Genomic DNA, 22134 nt, shown 5'->3' on the forward strand with positions numbered 1-22134 from the left:
AGGGGACGTGATCATGACTTGCAGTCTCCAAGGTTTTGAATTGCTGATCTGGAATCGTTGCCCTGGGTTTCAAACTTCAGGACCTTCTCCATACAAATTTGGGGCGTTTTGAGAACACGGTTATATTGAAAGGGGTAGGTGGGTGAATCGATATAACGACAAAACTTTACTTTTTCAACTTTATATTATAAGCATCTAACTTGATCGCATTAACATATTCATTGCATATTAACATTAACATGAATCAAACTATTATGCATCACAAGTTGAACACAAGATGTGTACATGGAAACCCTTATAAGAGAAAATGACGGTAAAATAGCTTCCTTATATATAGAAAACTTATTATACAAATTTGTAGGTACCAACCCACTAGAGGCACCAACCCCTCATTCTATTTGTGAGAAGTTTCCTGCTAGAGGCACCAAACCCTCATTCTAATTCATGAGCACTTACCCACTAGAGGCACCAACCCCTCATTCTAATTCATGAGAACCTTTCCCACTAGAGGCACCAACCCCTCATTCAAATTTCCACCTTTTAACAGAACATGGATGATCCTATTCTTCTCACCTTATGCTATAATTCTTCTTTTCAACTTGTTCTCCAAATCTTGAGTTACCAGGTTCTATAGGTAAGGCCCGAAATCAGAGTCAAGTACGAGCCAGGTTTACCCCTGAGTTCGTCTCAACTCTCGAGTGCCCGGATTTCCTATTTGGAAAAAACCTAAAAAAACGTTTTAATTCAACCAGAAATTTGTACAGAAAATTAAGTTAGAAATTTTGTTTATCAAAATGTATTTAAAAAAACGTTTCATAATAGATATTTTTGCAGCAAAACATGTCACAAGCTTCTGGGATTCACTATTTATTCATGAAATTACATTGGGATGCAGATGACATTTGCCAACTCCCTTCTACGATCAATGAATTCTGCCCAATTTTTTGCCCATATACAAGTCGTCGAATACAATCGCTGTTCGCCGCCTCTGTATATCACTGCAGGAGGACTTTATTTTATGTTTCATTCATTTTGATTTTTATATGTTATGCTTTTTTCTTTATTTTTGTTTAGACTTATAGGTTTTGTTTTTATTTATTTTGTGTTTTTTAAAATTTAACATATTAGAAATTATCGAGTTCAACAATGTTTTAATTTATAGTATGTTAGAATTCAATATTTTAAAATATTTAATTTTGATTATTATTATTTTGACTGCTAATACATTAATTTTTATTGATAATCAAATGTAAATACAAATATTGAAAATGGCCCACATCCACTGAGTTATACATATCATCATCAGACCCCACAAAGACCCTAGCATAAAACCACATGAGTCAAAAGATCATCTCCTAAGCAGAGTGCAACAAGCAACACTAAACTAGACACCTATCCTTATTTCTAGCAATCAGCAAATCAGCCCAAAGGGCTGCAGTACAAAACTAAGATAATACATTTTGCTCTTTAATGGAAGAGCATACAAAATGCTGAAACTGGGTGGTATGCTTCTTCCTCTTCACTTCAATCCAACCTTGGCTGTCTCGATTGTTGCCTTCTCCAACAACACAATCCTCCCCACCCTTATTTCCTACCGTCATCAAACATTCGGGGGAAATATCCAACCCCGAGTTCACTTGGATTGGATCAACCACTAAACTAAGGGGTTTAACCACCATAGCGTGCTCCAACTGGGGATTTGGAAGAGGAGGAGAAAACTTAGGAGTAGAGGAAACGGGATTAACCTTTGAAGCAACTTGAGACCGATTTGAAACCTTGGACGAATTGGGAGGAATAATGTAATGTAGAGCTTCTGCACCTATCCACCACGCCGGAACTCCCAGAACGTTGTTTGTGACAATGGGATGTTGAATGTTGCATTGAAAAAAAAAACCTACATCTAAAAGGAATTTTCTCATAATTCACTGTTTGATTCCTGCATCTAGTGCCCACCTTTAGTAGAATCTCCGCTGGCAGGCCCTTGTCCAGATCCATTTCCACACAGTTTCGGGCACATGTTGAATTTTGGTAGTTCATAGTTTCAGGAGACGAGCAATGATACCTGCCAAGACCATTCCCAAGGGCCTCGAGACAGTCAAGTTCCCAAAATTGAATGGGAAGATATGGAAGTCTCACCCACAAAAATGCAGAAGTGAAAATTTCTATGCGTGGATCAAAATCTGGAAACCAAGGCTTCATACACAAAAAATCCCCTTGATAAGTCCAAGGGCCATTTTCTAGCACCATTTTCCTTTCTTTCTTGGTATCAAACTCCAGAATAAAAAACCTTTGGCACACGGGAAAATACTAACTTCCCCTACCAAAAATTCCTTCCAACTTTTAGTAACCCAAGCATGCAAATCACACAATTTTGGCCATGTCCTTGTAAAGCGACAAATCAAAGCATGATCTACTAAAAAAACCTCCCTATCCTAAGCTAAGTCGTCTAGACAAATTTCTGGGGTAGATGAGGAAGCTCAAATAGGAAAGTGAGAGTTCAGAATACCTGCAGCATCTGAAAGATGGAGCGCTTGAGATTTATCTACCATGCTTGAAACCTTGTAATCCACGCACAATGCCGCTTTAAAAAAATTTCTAGGGTTTTGGTTTGGGGCCGGAGTAGGGTTCCCAGAATCAACCATCTCCACAGGCCCCATTCCCACATAATGTCAACCAATCTGCTACTGACCGTCCTCATATTGAGATCGCTGCATTATGTCTTAATAAAGTTGCTGCTTATTATAATCAAATCTCATTGTTTTGGGCACTCTTCAAAATGGTAATCGCTTTCTCCATTGTTCATCGCTGTTCACAAACTTTTTGTTTCTTTATCTTCTCCTTGCACAAAGGTAGTCGGACTTGATTGCTGTTTGTCTTTAAAAAACAAAGGACTAACTTGATCACTGTAAGTTGCATTGTCTGAGCATAATTACCATTTCTTAATAATGATTTCAATCACCACTTCTAATCCTCATATTTCAACGACTCCCTTGTTGAAGTCTCCAAAGAAGAGCGACTATGACCTTTGTCAAACAAGGATGTATTGACTGAGAAAGTTGACTGTTAAGATATATGATGAGGTCGACATCTTTTGTATAAGGTCGACATCTTTTGTATAAGAAGTCGGCTGTAAGGATAATAATACTTAATGGAGACTTGTAAGAATCCTCAAAATAACTTTATTATAACTACACATTTACTTCTCTCACTGAGTCCAACCATTATTATTTCTGTTGATATCATTTTCACAAAACCTTTATTATAATATTACCCTTTCATATATGCATTTGTGTCTTTCACATGTAACTAGTTTTACCATCACTCAAGATTGTTTGTAGATGCTCCAAACGCATTGGCTTTATTTCTTGTTGCGCATTTATCTTTTGACATCAATGACACTACTTATGACATTGTTCTTGTTGACATCAATGAAAATATACATTCAATCTCTATACCTTTGACATCAATGAAAACATTTCCAACAGGGCGAACTTCAACTAATTTATAAGATTTTCATGAAGTTCGCCGGATTTCAAATTTCTTCCTTAAAATTCGGCAAATTCTGTGCCAAAGGTTATAAACATTAAATCCCAAGCCAATCCAAATATGAATTAAATTCCAAGACAATCGAAATATGAATGAATTAAGTATGAAGAGCACAGCTCATATCCAAAACCATTTTTCCTATACAATTATGTGATTCAATGTAGATAACATGAATTATCAAAGATTTTTTTTAGGCTTTAGCCAAATGGTAATCAGTCATAATCATCTAATACGTGATATAAATTTCAGTAGCACTGGAAATCTTTATGTTTATTGAAACTTCACCATTACCTTGTCTCTAATGTCATTAGTTACCTCATGTGAATAGGACTCAAATAGCCAAATCTAAAGAATCATGCTATTGTTCACAACAGCTATTCAAATATATCCATTCATGCATCAAAATATTTTGAACCATTACTGATAACAGCATTTTGAAATGAATGGACATCATAGTCGGAAAGTTGGAAAGTATTGCTTGCCTTAGTTGCCTTCAAATTCTGTGTCTCTGAACCATTCTTTTGTCTCTTAGAAGTCACATCTTTAACAGTAGATGAGGCCAAATTGGTACAATCCACAGAACCCTGTAAGTTATAAAGATCATAATTTGGTGAAGATGAGATGATTAACTGGAAATTTAGAATATAATAGACAGAAAAAGCATATAACTGTGGTGCTTATCAGACATATATCTCACCTTTGATGTCTTTGAAATCTTCCCTACTTTACCATATTTTTGTTTCTTCATTGACCTATCAATATAGACAGTGGAATGAAGTGGAACACTTACATCTTCAGGTTCCTGAAATCAGTAAAAGGTCTAGACAGGTTTAATAAGTTATTGGTTGTCATTGTTTAAAACTTTAGAAGTATCCATGTCCACAACCATCTACAAGAGAAATTAGCAAACATCATCATTGTTTAAAAATTTTGATGTATCCATGTCCACACAACCATCTACGAGAGAAATTAGCAAATATAGCTTGAAAAGGAAATATATATGGGCATTTCCCGTTAACATTTTATTTATCATACATACCCAAATGCTATCCAAATGTACAGTAACATAATGTACTTATACCATCTTTCTGTTTCTTTTCCTCCATAATGCACACTCTACCACACTCTTAGGAGATACAAGTTGAATCAAACATCCAAATTCTAATAAAGATTCCACACATTCAAAAACAAAAGCAAAAATATAATATATTAACATCAGAACAAACGTATATGTGGTCCACAATTCTTATCCTCGTTAGTACAAGTAGCACTGCATAATTTGAGAAACCAGCTATATTTTCCTCTTATTCACAATAGGATGTCAAAGTGCTACTAATTAGTAATTTAAAGAAATGATGAAAAAGGAAAAAGCAAGAAACTCTATTTATAAAACATTTTTTTAATATAGTCCTAGCAATAATATTTACCAATCTTTTTCTACCATACAAATTGTAAATTAAGCTACTCTCCCCACTATTTTATCTAATATCTTCAGCAAAATTGCAAAATATCCTGGTACCTTTTTCATAGCAATGCCAGAAAAATTAATATTAGCTGTTGAATTTATATCACTTCCAACTTTGCTCCAATCAAACTTGCCACCAACACTTTTCAGCTCTGAAAAGCTTGTAGCTTCAATTTTGTGATCGTCAAAACTCAACATAGAATCACAGCCTTCCAGTATATCCTTTATAGGATCACCTGACTGTACACAAAAAAGCATATAACATGTCAAAAACTACCTCCTACAACTTGGAGCAAAAGACATTTTGCAACCATGTGTCATTTGTTTGCTTGCGTCATGTGATACAAAAATAATGTCAAGCTGGGCAATACAAAAATATTACACCTTGTTAGAAACACTGTCTTATACTCCAAAAGAAACCTACAGAAATACACTTTTTATGGCAGTTTTATTTTTCACTTAAAAACAAACATTGCATCACTTTTTAGGGCACTTTTTAGGTGCAAGTACAAGGATTAAAGGGAGATCTCAGATCTCTTTTTGTTTCAGGCTTTGCCTCTAACCTTTCTATTCTTCCCTTTTCTTCCATTCTGCTTCTTCAGTTGAAAGCAATTCAGACATATCTTTCCAAGAATGCGTTTAACTTCATGCACATAGAGCGGATGATATACTGGTGTTGGGAGCTTCAAATGACCAAAATGACCTGCAAAAATATTACAACTTTTAAATGGAAAAACAGGTTAAATTAAAAAAGTAATTCTTTTCCACTATTAACATTTACCATAAAGTTTCAGTTATATAAAGGCAAAATGTTTTAATTACTGCATACCATCACAATCATGAAGCTTGTCGCTTCCGCATGTTTCACATTTATTAGATTTTACAGGCAAGCCAAGTCGATCACTTGATAACTGACTTGCATGTTGAATAGATGACACCGACACCTTAATCTGTACGATACAAAAACAAGAAATGTGATTCAAATGTATAGAAACCACATTCATTGAATCAAAAATACATGAATGGGAATGATAATGTAGAGCCACATTTGTATGATTCCCTGTGAATCTTTAAGCATTTCTAAATTAATTCAGTCATGCCTTGCCATAATTCCATAACATTTATCAAAACAAACAACACCAATTATAAACAGGAGGATACAATGGAAGGGCAAAAAATAAATGACGATATTTCTATTATAGTTATACATCCACAATAATGCAAAATATAGATATTATAACTTTATAAGTGTTTTTCCTAAAGCGTGGAAAGAATCAGGCTGTAATTCTTAAAAAGCAACAAAAAAATCTAATCAAACTAAATATCAGAATGCAAACAAGGCCAATAGCCATTGAATCACCAAAAGCATTGGAATTTCCAGTATTCAAAATGGACCATAGGAAGATCATTTAACAGGCTGGTCAAAAACAAATTCATTCAAGACTGTAAGTCAACAGATGATGAGTTCAGACTATGAATATATGTAAAACCCAATTATGTACTCAGAGATTAAAAGAGAACAGAAATCAGGAAACAAAACAAAACGAGCATCATGTGATTCAAAAATTTGCAGGTTCCAGTCCACCAATTGTCAGAGCTAGACAATTGGTTCTGTTTGCTGCTACAGAAACTCCATAATTCTGAATGGAGTGAATTTGCTCTCAAAGTTCCTCCATTGACTTCCAACATTTCCGTAAACTGATTTTGAGGCTTAAGAAGGAAAATCCTCTACCTCCCAAGTACACAACAAAATAGAAGATCGAGCCTCTTGTCATGCCATCATGCTCTTCACAAGAGCAGGGTTTGTGCTCTATTTAACACCTGGTATAGTCTGCTATTCGAATAAACCCACCTCCAGCCAAACTATCCAATATTAGAGCAACTTGAATATTTTAAACGAGCATAACCTCTGTTATTTAGAAAAAATGCCTCTTCATTTTAGAAAAAATTCACTTGCCTAAAGCAACTATCCTGCATTTTTCTTCTCAGGAGGTATCCTCAAGTCCAAGAAATACTCGACCTAAAGCACACCTGTATCTCTTCTTATCCAGAAAGCTGATGGGAGACATGATGGCACCCTCCATGTCGCCATTGAAATGGACCAATTTCCAATTTGCAACATATCAGACTAACAAAATATGAAAGCCAAGGGAGAGGAATTGGGACATTGAACATTCCATGCACAAACACTGGAAGAGATGCACGTTCCAGCCACCCGAATATAAAGAAAGTGTTAGAACATAATATTATTAGGGATCACATCCTTATAACATTTATATATAATGTTCTAATATAAGGTTATAAAACCTTATATATTATATGCTTTATAAGCATATCCCATTTGAAATAATTATAATCTAATAACTATTAGATTATTAATTATTTACAAGTGGGGGTTATTGAAAAGGTGTGACTAGTAAAGTCACCCTTCCTCCTATATTTAAGGAGGTTCTCTCTCATTTGAGAGGTGTGGGAATTTGGAGCTTTATTGTGAGTTGTATCACTATGCACATGAGGTATTATTGGCCATGTGGAAGTATTGGAGGAGTGTCCCCAGGTTCATGTCTATTTTATTATAGACTATATTTGTAAGTGTTTTAATTAAATGATGCTTTAGCAAATGACAAAAAATAATATTATTATTATTTTTTGTCATTTGCCAAAGATCATATAATATTCCTTATAAAAATATAGTCCAATGATTGGTAGAAAGGAGATCAACATATATTTTCATGAGAAATAATTTGTTGTCTTGCTTAAAATACAAAAATAGACATGCTACTACTGACTACATATAGTAATGATCCACAAAAAATTAGGCAACGGGTGAGCTATCCTTTCCAGGTTTGCTCCCCGGATAGTTTATAAACAGAAAGACTTCATCAACCCACACGAGTAGCGGAGTTGGCTTGGGCTGTGGGTTTGCTCTCCATTGGTCTCAAGTTCGACTCCGAGGCTTGGGCTTGCCTGATGCATGTGGTTCGACTCCGAGGCTCAGGCTTACCTGAGGCTCATGGTTTGAGAGTGATTGCATGCATCCCCAGGGGATTAGTCTTGCTCCTTCCTGGCCCCAACTTGGCAGTAAGTAAGCCCAAGGCAGGTTGGGCGCTGGGCTGGATCGCGGGGATACCCCTGAGTTATCCAAATAAATAAAGACTTCATCATATGCACTGCCGATAATGACCAAGTAGTAAGGCGGTGAAAAAGCCTTAAAAATATTAAACAGATTTTGATTGGCATTTGACACCCAGAGATCAAATCAACATTCAGCACATTATTACCAGCTTTTTACTTGAAGCCCTCTACCCCACATGAACAGTCGACACATTGTTACCAGCGGTTTCCTTGGAGCAATCCACCCCACAAAAAATATTGTGCCGGCTGTTCAAGCTCTCACTCTACAGGACTATACCTCCATGCTCACTTGGATATACCATTAGGCATTGAGCGAGTTAGAGTACACTGCTCCCTTCTGATTGTCCAAAGTGACCAATTTGAAAAGCTGACTACCCTGGAAGGATGCCCCTTTATTAGCCAGCCAATCCACAGGTGAGTTGGCCTCTCTATATGAATGGCGGACAAAAAATATCTTACGAGATAGTAGCTGAATAAATTTATTACAACTGTTACTTCAACAAATGAGCTAAAATTATTGATGAATAGTGCAGATTAATAAGTAGTAGTCTTGCTTAATGTGGCTCGAGAGATCCTTGAGTACAAAACAAACAGGGCATTTTTAATCAAGTGTACAACTTCAACGTTAAAGGGAGAAGTTGTCGGAATGAAGGCTGTTTGAGCGGCTCTAGATTTGTTCTTGCCTTCGTTTCTTAAATCCATTGCAGGATATGGCCCAAAGCTCATTTCGGTTTTGATTAAATTCCACATTTCTTTAACAGTTCCTAATTCCTATTCCCAACAGAGAAAAGCAAAATAAAATAAGTTATACTGCATGAAAGACCAGAAATCTAAGTGCAGCTGTTAACATGGTTTAAGAAAGAACCAAACAATGTTGGTCGTAAACGGACGTTTTTGAGTCCTAATTAATAAAATTCTTTTGGAAGAGTCCCTTCTTAGGATCAGCTAGGAATTTCCTTCAGAGAGAAATGAATGGCTTAAACTAGAAGCGATTAAAACGTGAAAGTTTCCAAGGGGTATTAATGACGTTAAGTGTCACAGCCGCAGGGGTATCGTGCTCCTTGCGTGTTTGGAGACCAAAGGAAGCATATTACCTTCAAGTAACTAGATGATGCGAGAGTTTATTTCCACATGTTTGTGTATGTGTTTAATTACCACGTTAAACTAAAAGTTGATCATTTCTCTTCCAAAGCTTTACCGAATGGAGGTTCAAGACCTAAAAGCTGATAAAGCAAAAGTATATACACAGTTGGCCTCTGAGTTCTGAAAGAATGTTACGAATTCAAATTTAACTATGAATGTTCTAAAATTCTACAGACGCATCTATGTTAGCAGAAGGACAAGCAACGCATTTAAAATTCATTGGACAAAATTCTAGGGCTTCTTAGGAAGAGCCTTTCAGCACTCGTCCCTAATTTTTTAAGGAGAAAATTTCATATGCCAACGAAATCAAAGGAATTCGAAAAATTATACAATTGAAAAGCCCAAAAATACAAACAAACATTGTTCTGTTTTATTCACCTACATATGGCAGTTGATGATTAAATATTTGTAATCAAAATTTTCAGGAACTACGTCAAAAAGCATTGAGAGCTTGGGAAGGAACAAGAGCAGTCCCCAAATTTTTAAGGAGCTCTGGGCACTGTGCAGTGAGAAAACCCTCGCAGCAAGAATTTCGAGGCCCTCGTATGAAAACGCATCAAAACAACAGTGCAACCTCATAACCACAACTAACAAACAATCCCTCCAAATCAGTATTAGTAAAATTAACGAGCTTTTACAGGCTTTACAGAAAAAAATATATGTCAAACATGACAAAAATCACAATTGTATAGTTCTGAGGCCCGCTGCTGGGCTTGTAGCTCAAGTTAGCTTCAGAATGTTCATTTTAGAGTGACCGTGAGCAGCAAAACCGTTCATCAAAACAATTAACCTGGAATTCACACCACAGACCATAAACCCTTTCATAATCAACCACATTTTAAGCATCGTTAAGGTTCTACTAAAAAATCGCATCAAATTTCTCCACAGTCTACAGACTTGTAAAATTGCTCACCGGGTACCGAGAAATATATTCGTTGTTAGAAAAACAGAGTAACAAACCTCCATTTACGTCATCTGACTAAATTTCAAGTATAAAAGACCGCATCAACCACATTATACTCATTCGAAATACTTATCCAGTATTAGGTCAGCACATCCTTGAAAAGAAAAACTGGCAACCAAATGCATATAAAATGAACTAAGCTCAGAGGATACGCCAATTATTCACACTGCCTGGCCATTTAACAAACAACTCTCCACGGCATTCCACCAAATCAAAAAAAAAGTGAAGCGCATTTGAAATGTCCACCAGCCATGCAGATTTGAGGCAACAGCAGCAGAAAAGACATCAAAACACCATTTCTTAAAAAAGAAGAAACTAATGGTAAGGAAGTGATTTTACTTACAACTTTCCTGGACGTCGGAAGGTCAAAGTGTATGCCTGTCAAAATGGCCTGATGAATTTCAGGAAGAAAACCACCTTCCTCCGGAGGTGCTGGTGGTGGTGCCGGTGGCGATGGTACTGCGGGTGGTGGCGAGATTTTAACCCCCATGCCTAAGCCCCGAAACAACCCTCTCACCTGAATTGCAAGTATCTCTGTTAGCAATTGTAGCTCGGAAACTCCGACTTCAGTGTTGCTCGCTGTTTCTGTTACACGCGCATGAGACAATATGCTCTACCTGTCTCAATATAATGTCATTGTTGTATCGGAATGACAACCGCTGAGGTGTCGAGTGTACCAACAAATATAAAACGGCGTCTCTCTTCCCGGCGGCGCATTAACTCTTCCGTCAAATTCATGGCAAGCTCCGCCGGCTTTATAGCAGCTGTGGTACGATTTAACTTTAAAAGCTTCAACCCAATCTTGTGTATTATTATTTTTGGCAATGGTTTGGAATGTCCCTCAGAACACTCAAAACAGAGAAAGTAGAAATGTCCAATTCCGGTGGAGGAAAGTCGAAAGATGTGGGGGTACAATTAGCTACGTGTGCGTCATGCACCAATTTTCAGTATCCAAATTATAATTTGTTATGGATATGAGCTTCCACTAATTTGCTAGGACGAGTACCACACTCGACTCAAATCACGTCCTCCAGCGCCACCAAATTCCGACCATTTCTACTCGCGAATTGCGTTGAGGGCCGTGATTACCTCAATCGCCACACTTCCACGGTCGTTTCATGCTTTTACCATCATCACATCTGCACGTCCTCGTAAAGGAATATAATATTTCCCCTATACTAATCACCGGGTTATGATAAAGCCTTCTAAATAAATGTTATTTTGTGAAAATAAATCCACAACAGACTGGTATTTAGCTCTCCAAATAATGAATAAGATAACTTAGGTATTTCATCCTTAGCACAAACACATAATATTAATGCACAAAGTTCAAACCTGGAGCACAATAACCTAGCACTGGTACAAATCCTATGAACACACTATTCCAAACCAACAATATTAAGATTAAAACTTGTAAGCACAATGGATCAAGAAGGGTATAATGCCCACAAGCATAAAGGTTCAATAGGGCTTGCACCTTGATGGCTACAAAAACAATGCCACATTTAAATAATCACACTATGTCATCAAGGGCAACTTCTAGTCTGTAGTATTGATTTGGTATGTAGTTATCATTTTCTTTTTGATTCATTGGATTTTAAATCTTGGATAGATCATTAAATTCCAAGGGTCGAGTTCTCTTAGATCAAACCCCTTTATTAGACTAGCTTTACAATTGTGACAAAGATTAGTTGATAACATTCAAGTGGGTGAAATATTGATTTAAATGCAATATTTTGATTCCTTTAAAAGCTCCATGTTTAATGTTCCTTGTGAATGTTAATGATAATTTAATGATTGCCTAATGTGTTTAAATGTGCAAATGAATGTCTCTAAACACCTAGAATAACAAATCATCACACAGCCAAATACCAAGTTAACTCCCGAAGACTGAGAAAATGAATCGATAATTTTGAGTTCCAAAATATTATTTTTCAGCTCAAATTTGCATTGTGTGAGATCTCATAATAAGTGATCAAGACAATGGGAGTGGAATATGGGGATTGAGTATAATGCATAAAAATCTAGACCAATGTATAATAGGAATATGTGGGAAGAGGTCAAATAAGTATATGTTGAGGGTAGATGTATGAGAATAAATGGGAAAGGATAAGGATCAACAAATGAATCACTTTCAAAACAAAATTGTGTCATATGTTATGTAATCGTACTAAAATATTTTCTCATAATGGACCCAAAACTATATGGGAATTGTCATAGATATTTTAATTTTAGCATTATAGATTGCCCTCACTTTGAGGTGCATGTGAATCCTAAAATGATTAGGTATCTCAAATCAAATGAGAACACACACTTGTGGGAAAGTAACTTCTCAATCACAAAAAGGATATTGAGGTACATGTAAAGCAATGAACCCCTCTAGATCTCATTGTATGTCTTCATCTTCGTATGCATGCTCTATGGAAACCTATATGAAAAGTAATGCAACAAATTACCTGTTGTAGCACATCAAGTGATTAAAACATGGCATAGTAGGCACTCCCATGTCATTAAATCAAATCTCACAATTAAATAATTACTCATAATGTAAGGAACACAATCCTTAAAACAAATCGCACAATTAAATAATTACTCATAATTACAAAAATATAAAAAATGAAAGATAATATCTCAATGTACACAATTAATGTCAATACATCTCAATTAAGTAGTGCTTAATCCAAGTGTAAGTACATGTACAAGACATGAATGATAATTACATCATAGGCCCTCATGCCCAAGAGATAACTCAATACAAGAACATTATACAATGTACAAGCTTATACAAAGGATAATAAAGATATGAAAGTAATCATGTGCCTCCAAGTGCTATCGATCGCATTTGTCATTCGCAGCTTGAGAGATGAGAACATGGCTCGAGCGCTATTCCACCCAACCATGAACCATTTACGCTTCCCCGCAATTCTTCTTGACACGAAGAACCACCGACCCTGCACGAAATGCCTACTACCTGGAAATAATAGGCAGCGGGGAAACCCAGTGCAACTTGATAGACCTACATGCATTTGTTTGTATGAAATGCAATGTCCTACTATCAAGATATGGCAGAGAAATATATTAATAAATTTTGCTCGGCTAGTTCATCTATTTCAATGAATACATGACTTTGGCCAAAGTACATTAATATTTTGAGCAAGATCCTGAAAAGAGGACTGATCTTATATGTTTTTCCATATTTAGCACCCCATTCCCAAAAGCATAAACTCATAACTTGCAAAGAAAAAGAAAACTTCTCCTTAAAGGAAACACTCTAGCAAACATGTATTTTGCATTAACTCATTTGTTCAATAATGATACAATTAACAAACATGCATGTGATAGAGAGATATGTCTCCTTTTGATGACATTGTAAATCTACATGCATCCTTTTTCCTATTGTGAATCATGCACAATTTCCTTAAATGAATACCTCTTTTCATTCATAGAAGGATAAACTCAACTTTCTATATTTCATGCTTTTAAGGAATCTACATGGTTCTATGCATTTAATCATTTATAAGAATAGCTTAATTTATCCATCCCTATATACATATGTCAATCAAATCCAATAATACATGCATGTTAATTTTTATACCTATTGAAAAGTTTTTCAACTATAGAGAAACAAAACTAGTATGTGTCAAACAACATAAATGTTCATATGCATATATATAATTTTGTGTATATATTTCACCTAAAATAAAAGAAAGCATTCCACATGTCTTTATGCTCTTATCTACAATAAATAATCTATTTTTCCAAGAAAGATTGGTTTATAAAATATAGTCACATAAAGTCTGAAAATAAAAGATGTCTTTATGCTCTTATCTACAATAAATAATCCATTTTTCCAAGCAAGTTTGGTTTATAAAATATAGTCATATAAATTTGAAGATAAAAATTTATGAGATTATTTTCCATTGATTGTATATAATTGTAGATTTATTAGGAATTGTGTATTTCATTATCCTTTATAATGCTTGAAGAATCAAGGGAGCTTAGTTTTGTTTATGCACACATTTGTGTATAGTCTTGTATACACAAATGTATATAGTTAAATTTGGAAAAATAAAAACTAATGAATATCTACCCATAATTTTAGTTTTCTTATTTCAAACCATATTTCCATTCCAAAATGAAATAAATTTGAGAGAATAATAAGAAACGACGGAGAAAATAAGTTCTTACTGATTTGATATTTGTTGGAAGCGTGTTGGGAAGTGATGTTTCAACTCCTCCAAAAAACCCCAAACAACTGGTAAATAAATCCTTGAAGGTGAAAACTAATACCCCCAATAAAAAACCTTCAAGAATGCTTAAATATCTGATGTAAATAAACTCTAGAGAGTGTTGGAAATTGCAAACATAATACTGATGTAAAATTCTCAATCCATACTTTTAAACCCAATAAAAAAACTCTTTCTAAAATAATGGTTATGTTGTGTAAAAGAAATTTGATATTTTGTGTATTATCATGCCCAAAATCTGCTCTCCTTCTTTGGTTTTAAAAACATATGAGACACTACTAATAAACCCCCAAAAGAAATATCTGTTGGATGCATGCATGGGAGTTGATTCTTCATAAAGAAAGTGTTGATTATTTTCTTCTTTTTCACACCTTAAGTGCTTCTCACACTTTTAATGTTGTTCTCTCACACTTAAAATACTTCTCATTACACTTTGACTACTGCTCACACTTAAAATACTTCTCTTCACACTTTAATTGTTGCTCATACTTAAAATCTTGTTCATGCACCAACCAAAAAGCCTAAAACTTTCATATAATATCATAAATGAAATGGAAACGGAAATGATGTTAAGTTATCATGTTATTATTATGAGTTTAGTTCTCACATATGCTTTGGCTATGATTATGGGACTAGCCTACTAATGTGAATATAAGTGCGAGTGTAGTTATACATTGAAGATGAGAACTTATCTAAGGTAGAAGTGCCCTAGCCATTTGGCAATAATATGCATGATGGTACCTGGTGTATATACACACATTCATGTAGAACAATAATATTGCATTTCATGTTTATGCATTTTATGATTTCAAGATTACGTAGATTAATTGAACATATTGTGTGAATGATGTTATGGTATGTAATTGCTTATATTGTGTTGTTTTGAAAATGATATGTTAGGAAAACTAAAATGGTCACCTTTATTGCTTTCTCATGATTATGTAATTAATTTTTAAAAAAAAGATTGGTTTATATTTGTTTCAATGAAATTATTTCCTTTTATACATTAAATAATCTAGTCTCAATATTTTAATGTTATTGATGGTAAAGAAAGGAATTTTTTATGTAAATTGGTAGAAATAGTGAGCTACATTAAAATATCATCAAATTCAAAAATTAGGTCCAAATCCAATATCAAGGCCCTAATATTCTGCATCCTACTTTTTCAGGGCCTATTTTGGTGGGTTTATGTTAATAAATTTACACTTGAACTAACAAAATTTCCCAATTTCTTTGATATTTTTAGTGTTGGCCTTGACATTGCAAAATCTGGTTTTTAATCAATTTTAAGCTTGTAACCCATATATGTGGAAGTAACTTTCCTCATTTGTGATATAAACTTTTATAAGATATCCTTATAATGCAAAATTAATGCTAAAAGTGAGTCTATAGGTTTGCAAATCTGAGGAATAATTAGCAACATTAAATCTTTATCAAGTATTCATGTTTTATCATTTTTCATGTTGGAAGCTTCAAGTAATGTTAGAGTATGATAGGGAATCATTAGCTAAAGATTGTATTGTACCTCTCCTTAAGGGTTTGGTATGATTTCTTGTTGTTCTCAAATTTATGAGTTTTAGCTTCAAATTTGATATCTATCATTTGTTCGTGTAAATTTATGTGATTATTGTATTCTTGAGTTAATTTATTGGAGATTGTTGTCATTGATTCCTAGGTGTTGTCATTGATGTCAACCCTTAGTGTTATATTTTCATTGATGTCTCATATGTAGTTGTGATGAATTCCATGTTTTGGTTTTGATATCTATAGTTAGTATGTTGTGGTTTCATTTATGCTTGCACTTTTATGATGATGCTTATGATAATGATGATGAGTTATGTTAAAAAACAGTGACGATGATGAATTTATCTTGTTTGTTGCCAACAGAGATGTTATCATGATGATTTCTTATTAAGATGAGCATTATAAGCATTAATATGAGGATTATAAGTTTAAGATGAGGATTAGAAGCATTAAGATGAAGTGGATACGATGATGATAGTCTTGTGTATGCTACAGGTCATTTCATTATCTATCTTGTTGCTCCTAAGAAAGCAAATGGTGCTACAAGGATGTTTTGGTCTCTATCGGCTTGTGAAGTATGAAATACAAAAAAGTATTTTGAAAACTATCTAGAAGAATGCTCCACATTCCTCCATGTTTGGATATATGCTCTTGTGGTTTGGGATTTAGCTTGTATGTTCTATGGATATTGCATTCCTGTCTTTTCAAGTCTCTAGTGTTACCACAAGATCCTTTTAATAAATTTAGTAGGTTGTTAGTTTGGTTGTGTTATCACTGATTAAAAATGGGCTTTTCTTTTCCCATAATTGGCTATGGTTTGTTGAAATTTTGAGTAAGGCACATTTTCAAATGCTTCAGCTTTGTCTTAGGCCTTAAGGGTTTAGGGTTTTTTGATTTTAGATCGCCTAATGTTTGTTTAAAGCCCTCTGGTTTCTATTCTCTCGTTACTTTATCCACTTAAGTGATGGGTCTTGTGTTCGTGAAAGGTGTTCCCCCTTTTTCATTTGCCTAGGCGGTCTCGTGAAATGATAATTGTTTACGGCTTATACCTTTTTTCCTAATGTTGTCGGGCCCATTAAGTCAGGTGCATCTCTCAAGAAAATCCACGGCTTGCATTATTTCGCGAAGGAAAAGTGACCGAGGTTTAAAGACCGCGAAATGGCGAAAAGGTGGTGGGCCCAAAAATGAAAAGGACTCGTGTTCACAACGACTAAAGGGCCACACGTAACAGACAGTCATCTCAGATTTAATCCAATGGCTAGCGTTGTTTCATAGCCTGAACATGAAGGTGAAATACCTTTCGCGAAGTGGCGAAAAGGTGGTGGGCCCGAAATGAAAAGAGTTATCTAAAGGTCTCTGCTTAAAGAGTGATTACTTTTAATATGATTTGATGGCTCGCACTATTTCGCAAGACAAAAGTGACCGAGGTTTAAAGACTACGAAATGGCAAAATGATGTGGCATTCCAAACAGATGGTCCAGCCAGCCTTTGCGGCGAATAAGAGAACAACACGTAGCAGAGAATGCAACAATCAACAAGATGAGTCCTAGAATTTAAAAGGAAGGTGGGTCCCAGTAAGGAAAGGTGTTCGGAATTAAAGTCAGAGGGCCCACAGTCGTTTAAAAAGGGGTTCAGAAAGTAAAGACTGATCAAATCTCATTTGATCGGACGGCCCGCACTATTTCGCAAAACGAAGATGTTCGAGAGTTAGCCTCTGCGAAGCAACGAAAAGTTTCTTTGTGGGTTAATAAAGCATAGGGCTAAATCAGGATCATTTTCGTCCTGATCTAACGGCTGGCGTTATTTCGTGAAGCAAAGATGCCTGAAAATTATGCTTTGTGAAATAGCGAAAAGGGAAAATGCATCAGCGTCATGACCCGTTGGAGTGAAATTTTTGAATTCTTTCATGAATTCAATTTTGAAGAGACAGCTAAGCATGCGAAATCAATGTTGCAGTTGAGAGGCATGCCGCCATATATGATCTCCTATTAATTAAAACTAAGGCATTATGTTAAAGAGCATTTGTAAAAGAGTAGTTGCAGAGCGAACTTCTCGGGTTGCAAAGTTAATTCCTTCAGGTTCAATCAGGTTTTTTGTACTCTTGTTCGGCCAACTTTGTAGTTGTGTGTGTGTTTTAATTGAAGCTTATATTTGTCCTAGAATAATTGAAAGTGGTTGCTTGACTCTTGGCCTGGTTTTAAAAGATGGCACCGAAGAGAGAATTCTCAGGGAAAGTTAATTACCACGAAAGAGCCATTTGTGATGATTTCCTTGAACAATTGACGTTGTCAACTAATGTAGCTTCCAAAATGAGAGAATTGGTGCCAAGAGCTTCTCACCTGAAAGTAGGAGAAGGTTTATATGATAAAGTGAACTGGATAAGAGACCCTCAAGTAGGGATGTCTGGGTTAGGACTTTTCAAGGTGGGATTTGGTATGAGAAATTCTCCAGCTCCTCAGAACAACATATGGGAGCTGGATGTGGGGAAGTTGGTGGTCCCTGGGGTTTTCTTTGATGTAGATCTTCTAACCCAAATTGCACATAATTATGATCCAATTTCAAAGACTGTTAAGGATATTAGCGGGAAGACCCTCATTGAGATTAATGATGAGGAATTCAGGAATGCCTTTGGGTTAAGTGAATACACAAATTTTTTGGAGCCAATTGATTTCAAATCATTAGCTCAGGTGTATAATGTGCAGAAAAACCACCTTAGGAATGGGCCTCTCAAAGAATTCTTTTTGAAGATAGGCGGGTTGACTGTTGTGGGACCTAACACTGAAGAGCCCTTTTCTCTAAATTTGTTTACCCTTAGGGCTAAAGGATTATACTGGTCACTCTGCCAGATCCTAGGAGAAGATGTTGGCCAATATGCCAACTCATTATATGTTGATGGTGGCTCAGATTTTGAACCCTTCTGTGGCAATAACTTTTGACTATGCTACTTTCTTAACTGATGCTATCCACAATGGATTGATAGGGATCAAGAGCGGGAAAGTAGATAAGCCTTTCAGGTGGTATTCCCTCCTTATACACTTTTTTCTTTTTAAGGGTGGAGATTATTTTGCAAGTGGGATGGATTTGGTGAAGGAGAAGGATGGAGAGAAAATGCCAGTACAGCTATGGAGCACAGCGCTGTCATGGGACAGAGAGGATGCAAGTTTTTAAAGGTTTGACAGATGTTTTGCATCAAAAATTAGAACCCTTATCTGTTCAAAGAATCCAAAAGTTCCTAAGGTACTTTTGGAATTCATAAGGCCACAAGAATATGTGGAGGACATAAAAATTGTCCACAATTGGGGAGATATTTATTTATACCTTGTTTCCACAGTTTTCAGAGTATATGGTTTCGTAGGTACCCCATTTTTGTTGCCCTACCAAGTCCCTCTAAAAGTGGGAATTGCAGAAATTCTTAGGCAGATTGGTGTTGTACAGGAGGCAGAGTTGACAGGTAGAGGCAAAGGGACAATTTTTCCCACAATTACCATCGCACACCAATTTGTGATAACTAAAGGAGGTTGGAAATGCTTTGAAGATTTCCTTCGGCCCTACCATTTATTATCTGCAGTTTCTAGGTGTGCTGATCCTGAAGATTTTTTTAATGGTATGTTTAGGAAGAGGGCTGTATGCAAGGCCAAACCCCATGAATTTCAGTTCCCTAAGGACCTCATCAGGAATGAGTTTGACTTGGATGAACAAGAGCTGAGGAAAGAAAAATGGGTGGCCTACAAGAAGGCCTTGGACCTGGTGCACCAACTGGATATAAGCTATGACCCTTTGTCTAGCTTCCACCCCTTTGCTGAAAAAATGAAGTTTTTAATTCTTAGCTTTGAGGAGGTAATGCAAGCACTTAAAGAGAAGAGGGAGGTTGTAATTGGAAACAACCCTAAAAAGGCAAGATTGGTCCTGAATAGGTTTGCATCTGTTAGGCCAATCCCTCCTGGTAATTATATGTTGCACAAGAAATCTAACTACAGTGTACTTATGCCTACTTCAGGGGAGCCTTCTACCTCCAAAGGTAAGAGGAAGATACATGATGTTATTGACATCCCTGATAGCCCAAAGAAACAAAAGGTAGGAAAAGAAGTGCAACCTGAGGAACCTCTATACTCTCCCTATCAAACTCCTATCCATATAGGAGATGAACAGGCAGCAGCTGAACAATTATTGCAGTTAGGCAGTTTAGGAGAAATTGCCTATACTTATGATGAGATAGAGGATGGAATGCCAGAGGAGCCCATAGCTGCTGAGATGGATATCACCATCAACAAATTCAAAGGCCATGAGTGTGATCCTGAGATCAAACGGGCCAGTGAAGATTTCCTAGCTGATGATAAATTTATTACATCAGAAGCATTTTTGCAATTTTTGTGGAAACAGAGCATTGATAAGTATAATGCCCGATGTAATAAGAGGAAGAGTGAGCAGCCTCATAAAGACTCAGCTACAATAGAAGAAGAAATAAAGCAGGAAATGGTTGAAGAATTCAAAACCATTACTCCTCAACAGGGAAGAGACATGGTGAAACAGGCTGGGGTACTTATTCTCCCTGAATGGGATATAGCAGATGCTCTAGTCTTAGAAGCAGTAAGAAAGGAGACTAAACCCATGGAGGGAGTCACTTTCAATAAGGACAATGTAGCACTAGTTATGTGGTCATTGAAGAAAGATGAACAAAAGAAGAAGAAGGATACTTCAGGGTCAAGTTACCTTGGAGGCATGATGATAAAGAGAGTGCAGACTACTGGAATAGTGGAAACTGCTAGCACTGTGTTAGAAACAGCCAAATTTAGTGTTGCAGTAGCTGAGAAGGAGGCTAAGGAAAAGGCAGATCTCCAAGTTAAGCTGGAGACAGTCTTGAAAGCCTATTCCAATGTCCAAGAAGAGGTAAGGAGTAAAGATTTAATCATTGCTAGATTGCAGAAGCAGTTGGCAGGGCAAGGTGAGTCATCCACACTAATGATTTCCTCCTCTCCTGCCAGACCTCCACCCACCAGTCCTATTATTGAACTCCCACCATCTCCAGCACCTTCCAGTTCCCAGATGGTTGAACTTACAACCCAAGAGTTAGAAGATCTAAAGCAGGCTCAATCTCTATATGCGAAGAAGTATGAGGATAGAGTAAAAGCTACTGTTATAAGTTTTGCAGATACCATGAAGGCCTCATTGCTTTACAATAATGTAAGTAAAATTTTAGATATATGGAATGAGCTCAGAGGAGATAAGGCCATTTTGTTACCCATTTTTGATAAGTGGAGGCCCAGAGAGCAGGATTTAGAACTTATTTGCACTTCATATGATGAAGCAAGGACTAATCCTACCATTAAATCCACTTGTGATATTATTAAAGAGATGGTAAAGTTAGCTGCAGGGGTGGATAGTGCGGATAGGAAAGTTAATTTGTGTAAAAAAAGTATGTTGATCGGGTTTTTGAGTTGCTCCTAGGAGTTTTTGCTAGCCCGGATCAATTGAAGGATAAGCAAGTGTGGCTAAATGAAGTGGAATCCAAGCTGTCGGCCAGAATCAAAGGAATTATTGATTTAGATGATGCTTCCTTCTTTGTTCTGACTATTCAGGAAGTAGAAAATATTAAGGCACATTATAGTTTTCTCAATTCGGAAGTCAGCAAAGTGAGAAACTCTTGGGCAAGGTTGACTAAAGCTAAAACTAAAGTGATTAATTTCCCTTGGCCAACTGATGATGTGTATGATGGATGGACAACAAAATATGTCACCCATGATCCGGAGCAGTTAAAGGGGACCCCCGAAAAGATAGAAGAGGTTACAACCGAACAACATCTAAAAGAAGTTGCAGAGGCCGAAAGAGACTTGTAACTGTTTTTGTAAAAGGTTTTGTAACTTTCTGTTTGAAAAGATTTGATTGTAATCAAAATCTCATAGGAAAGTCCGAAGCTTTGTGCATCCATATTGTTATAAATGGATACCAGGACTAGTGAGAAGGGATCGCAAAAGAATTGTAAGAAAACGCTGCAGAAATTTATCTGAGCTTTTCTGAGTCTAATGGAGAATATTCAAAAACTTCTTGTAATATTTTTCTGAACTTAATATCAATATACAGACCATCGGTTTTGAGTGAAGCTTTGTGTCATC

The 22134-nt window shown here is 36.1% G+C and overlaps 1 protein-coding gene and 1 long non-coding RNA gene across 3 annotated transcripts in view; both read right to left on the bottom strand.

Moving 5' to 3' along the window:
- LOC131064457 (DNA-directed RNA polymerase V subunit 1) overlaps window positions 1-11283 on the bottom strand; it is a 223899-nt gene extending 212616 nt beyond the window's left edge. Inside the window, exons 1-6 of the mRNA XM_057998604.2 lie at window positions 10597-11283; window positions 5841-5961; window positions 5575-5714; window positions 5066-5251; window positions 4244-4348; window positions 4029-4130 (exon numbers count right to left, since the gene is read on the bottom strand). Coding sequence (XP_057854587.2) covers window positions 4029-4130; window positions 4244-4348; window positions 5066-5251; window positions 5575-5714; window positions 5841-5961; window positions 10597-10743 — 801 coding nt within the window. The 5' untranslated portion in view covers window positions 10744-11283. The remainder of the gene's footprint in view (window positions 1-4028; window positions 4131-4243; window positions 4349-5065; window positions 5252-5574; window positions 5715-5840; window positions 5962-10596) is intronic.
- Window positions 11284-12863: 1580 nt separating this feature from the next.
- On the bottom strand, window positions 12864-14797 carry LOC131064439 (uncharacterized). 2 transcript variants are annotated; one of them, XR_009111268.2, is made up of 2 exons: window positions 14442-14797; window positions 12864-13302 (listed from the first exon to the last, which is right to left on the bottom strand). It is a non-coding gene; the product is annotated as an uncharacterized LOC131064439 (long non-coding RNA). The 2 variants fall into 2 exon arrangements; XR_009111267.2 differs by having other exon boundaries at window positions 12864-13305.
- Window positions 14798-22134: the final 7337 nt, after the last annotated feature.

This window comes from Cryptomeria japonica, chromosome 2 (assembly GCF_030272615.1).
Source record: "Cryptomeria japonica chromosome 2, Sugi_1.0, whole genome shotgun sequence".
NCBI lineage: Eukaryota > Viridiplantae > Streptophyta > Pinopsida > Cupressales > Cupressaceae > Cryptomeria > Cryptomeria japonica.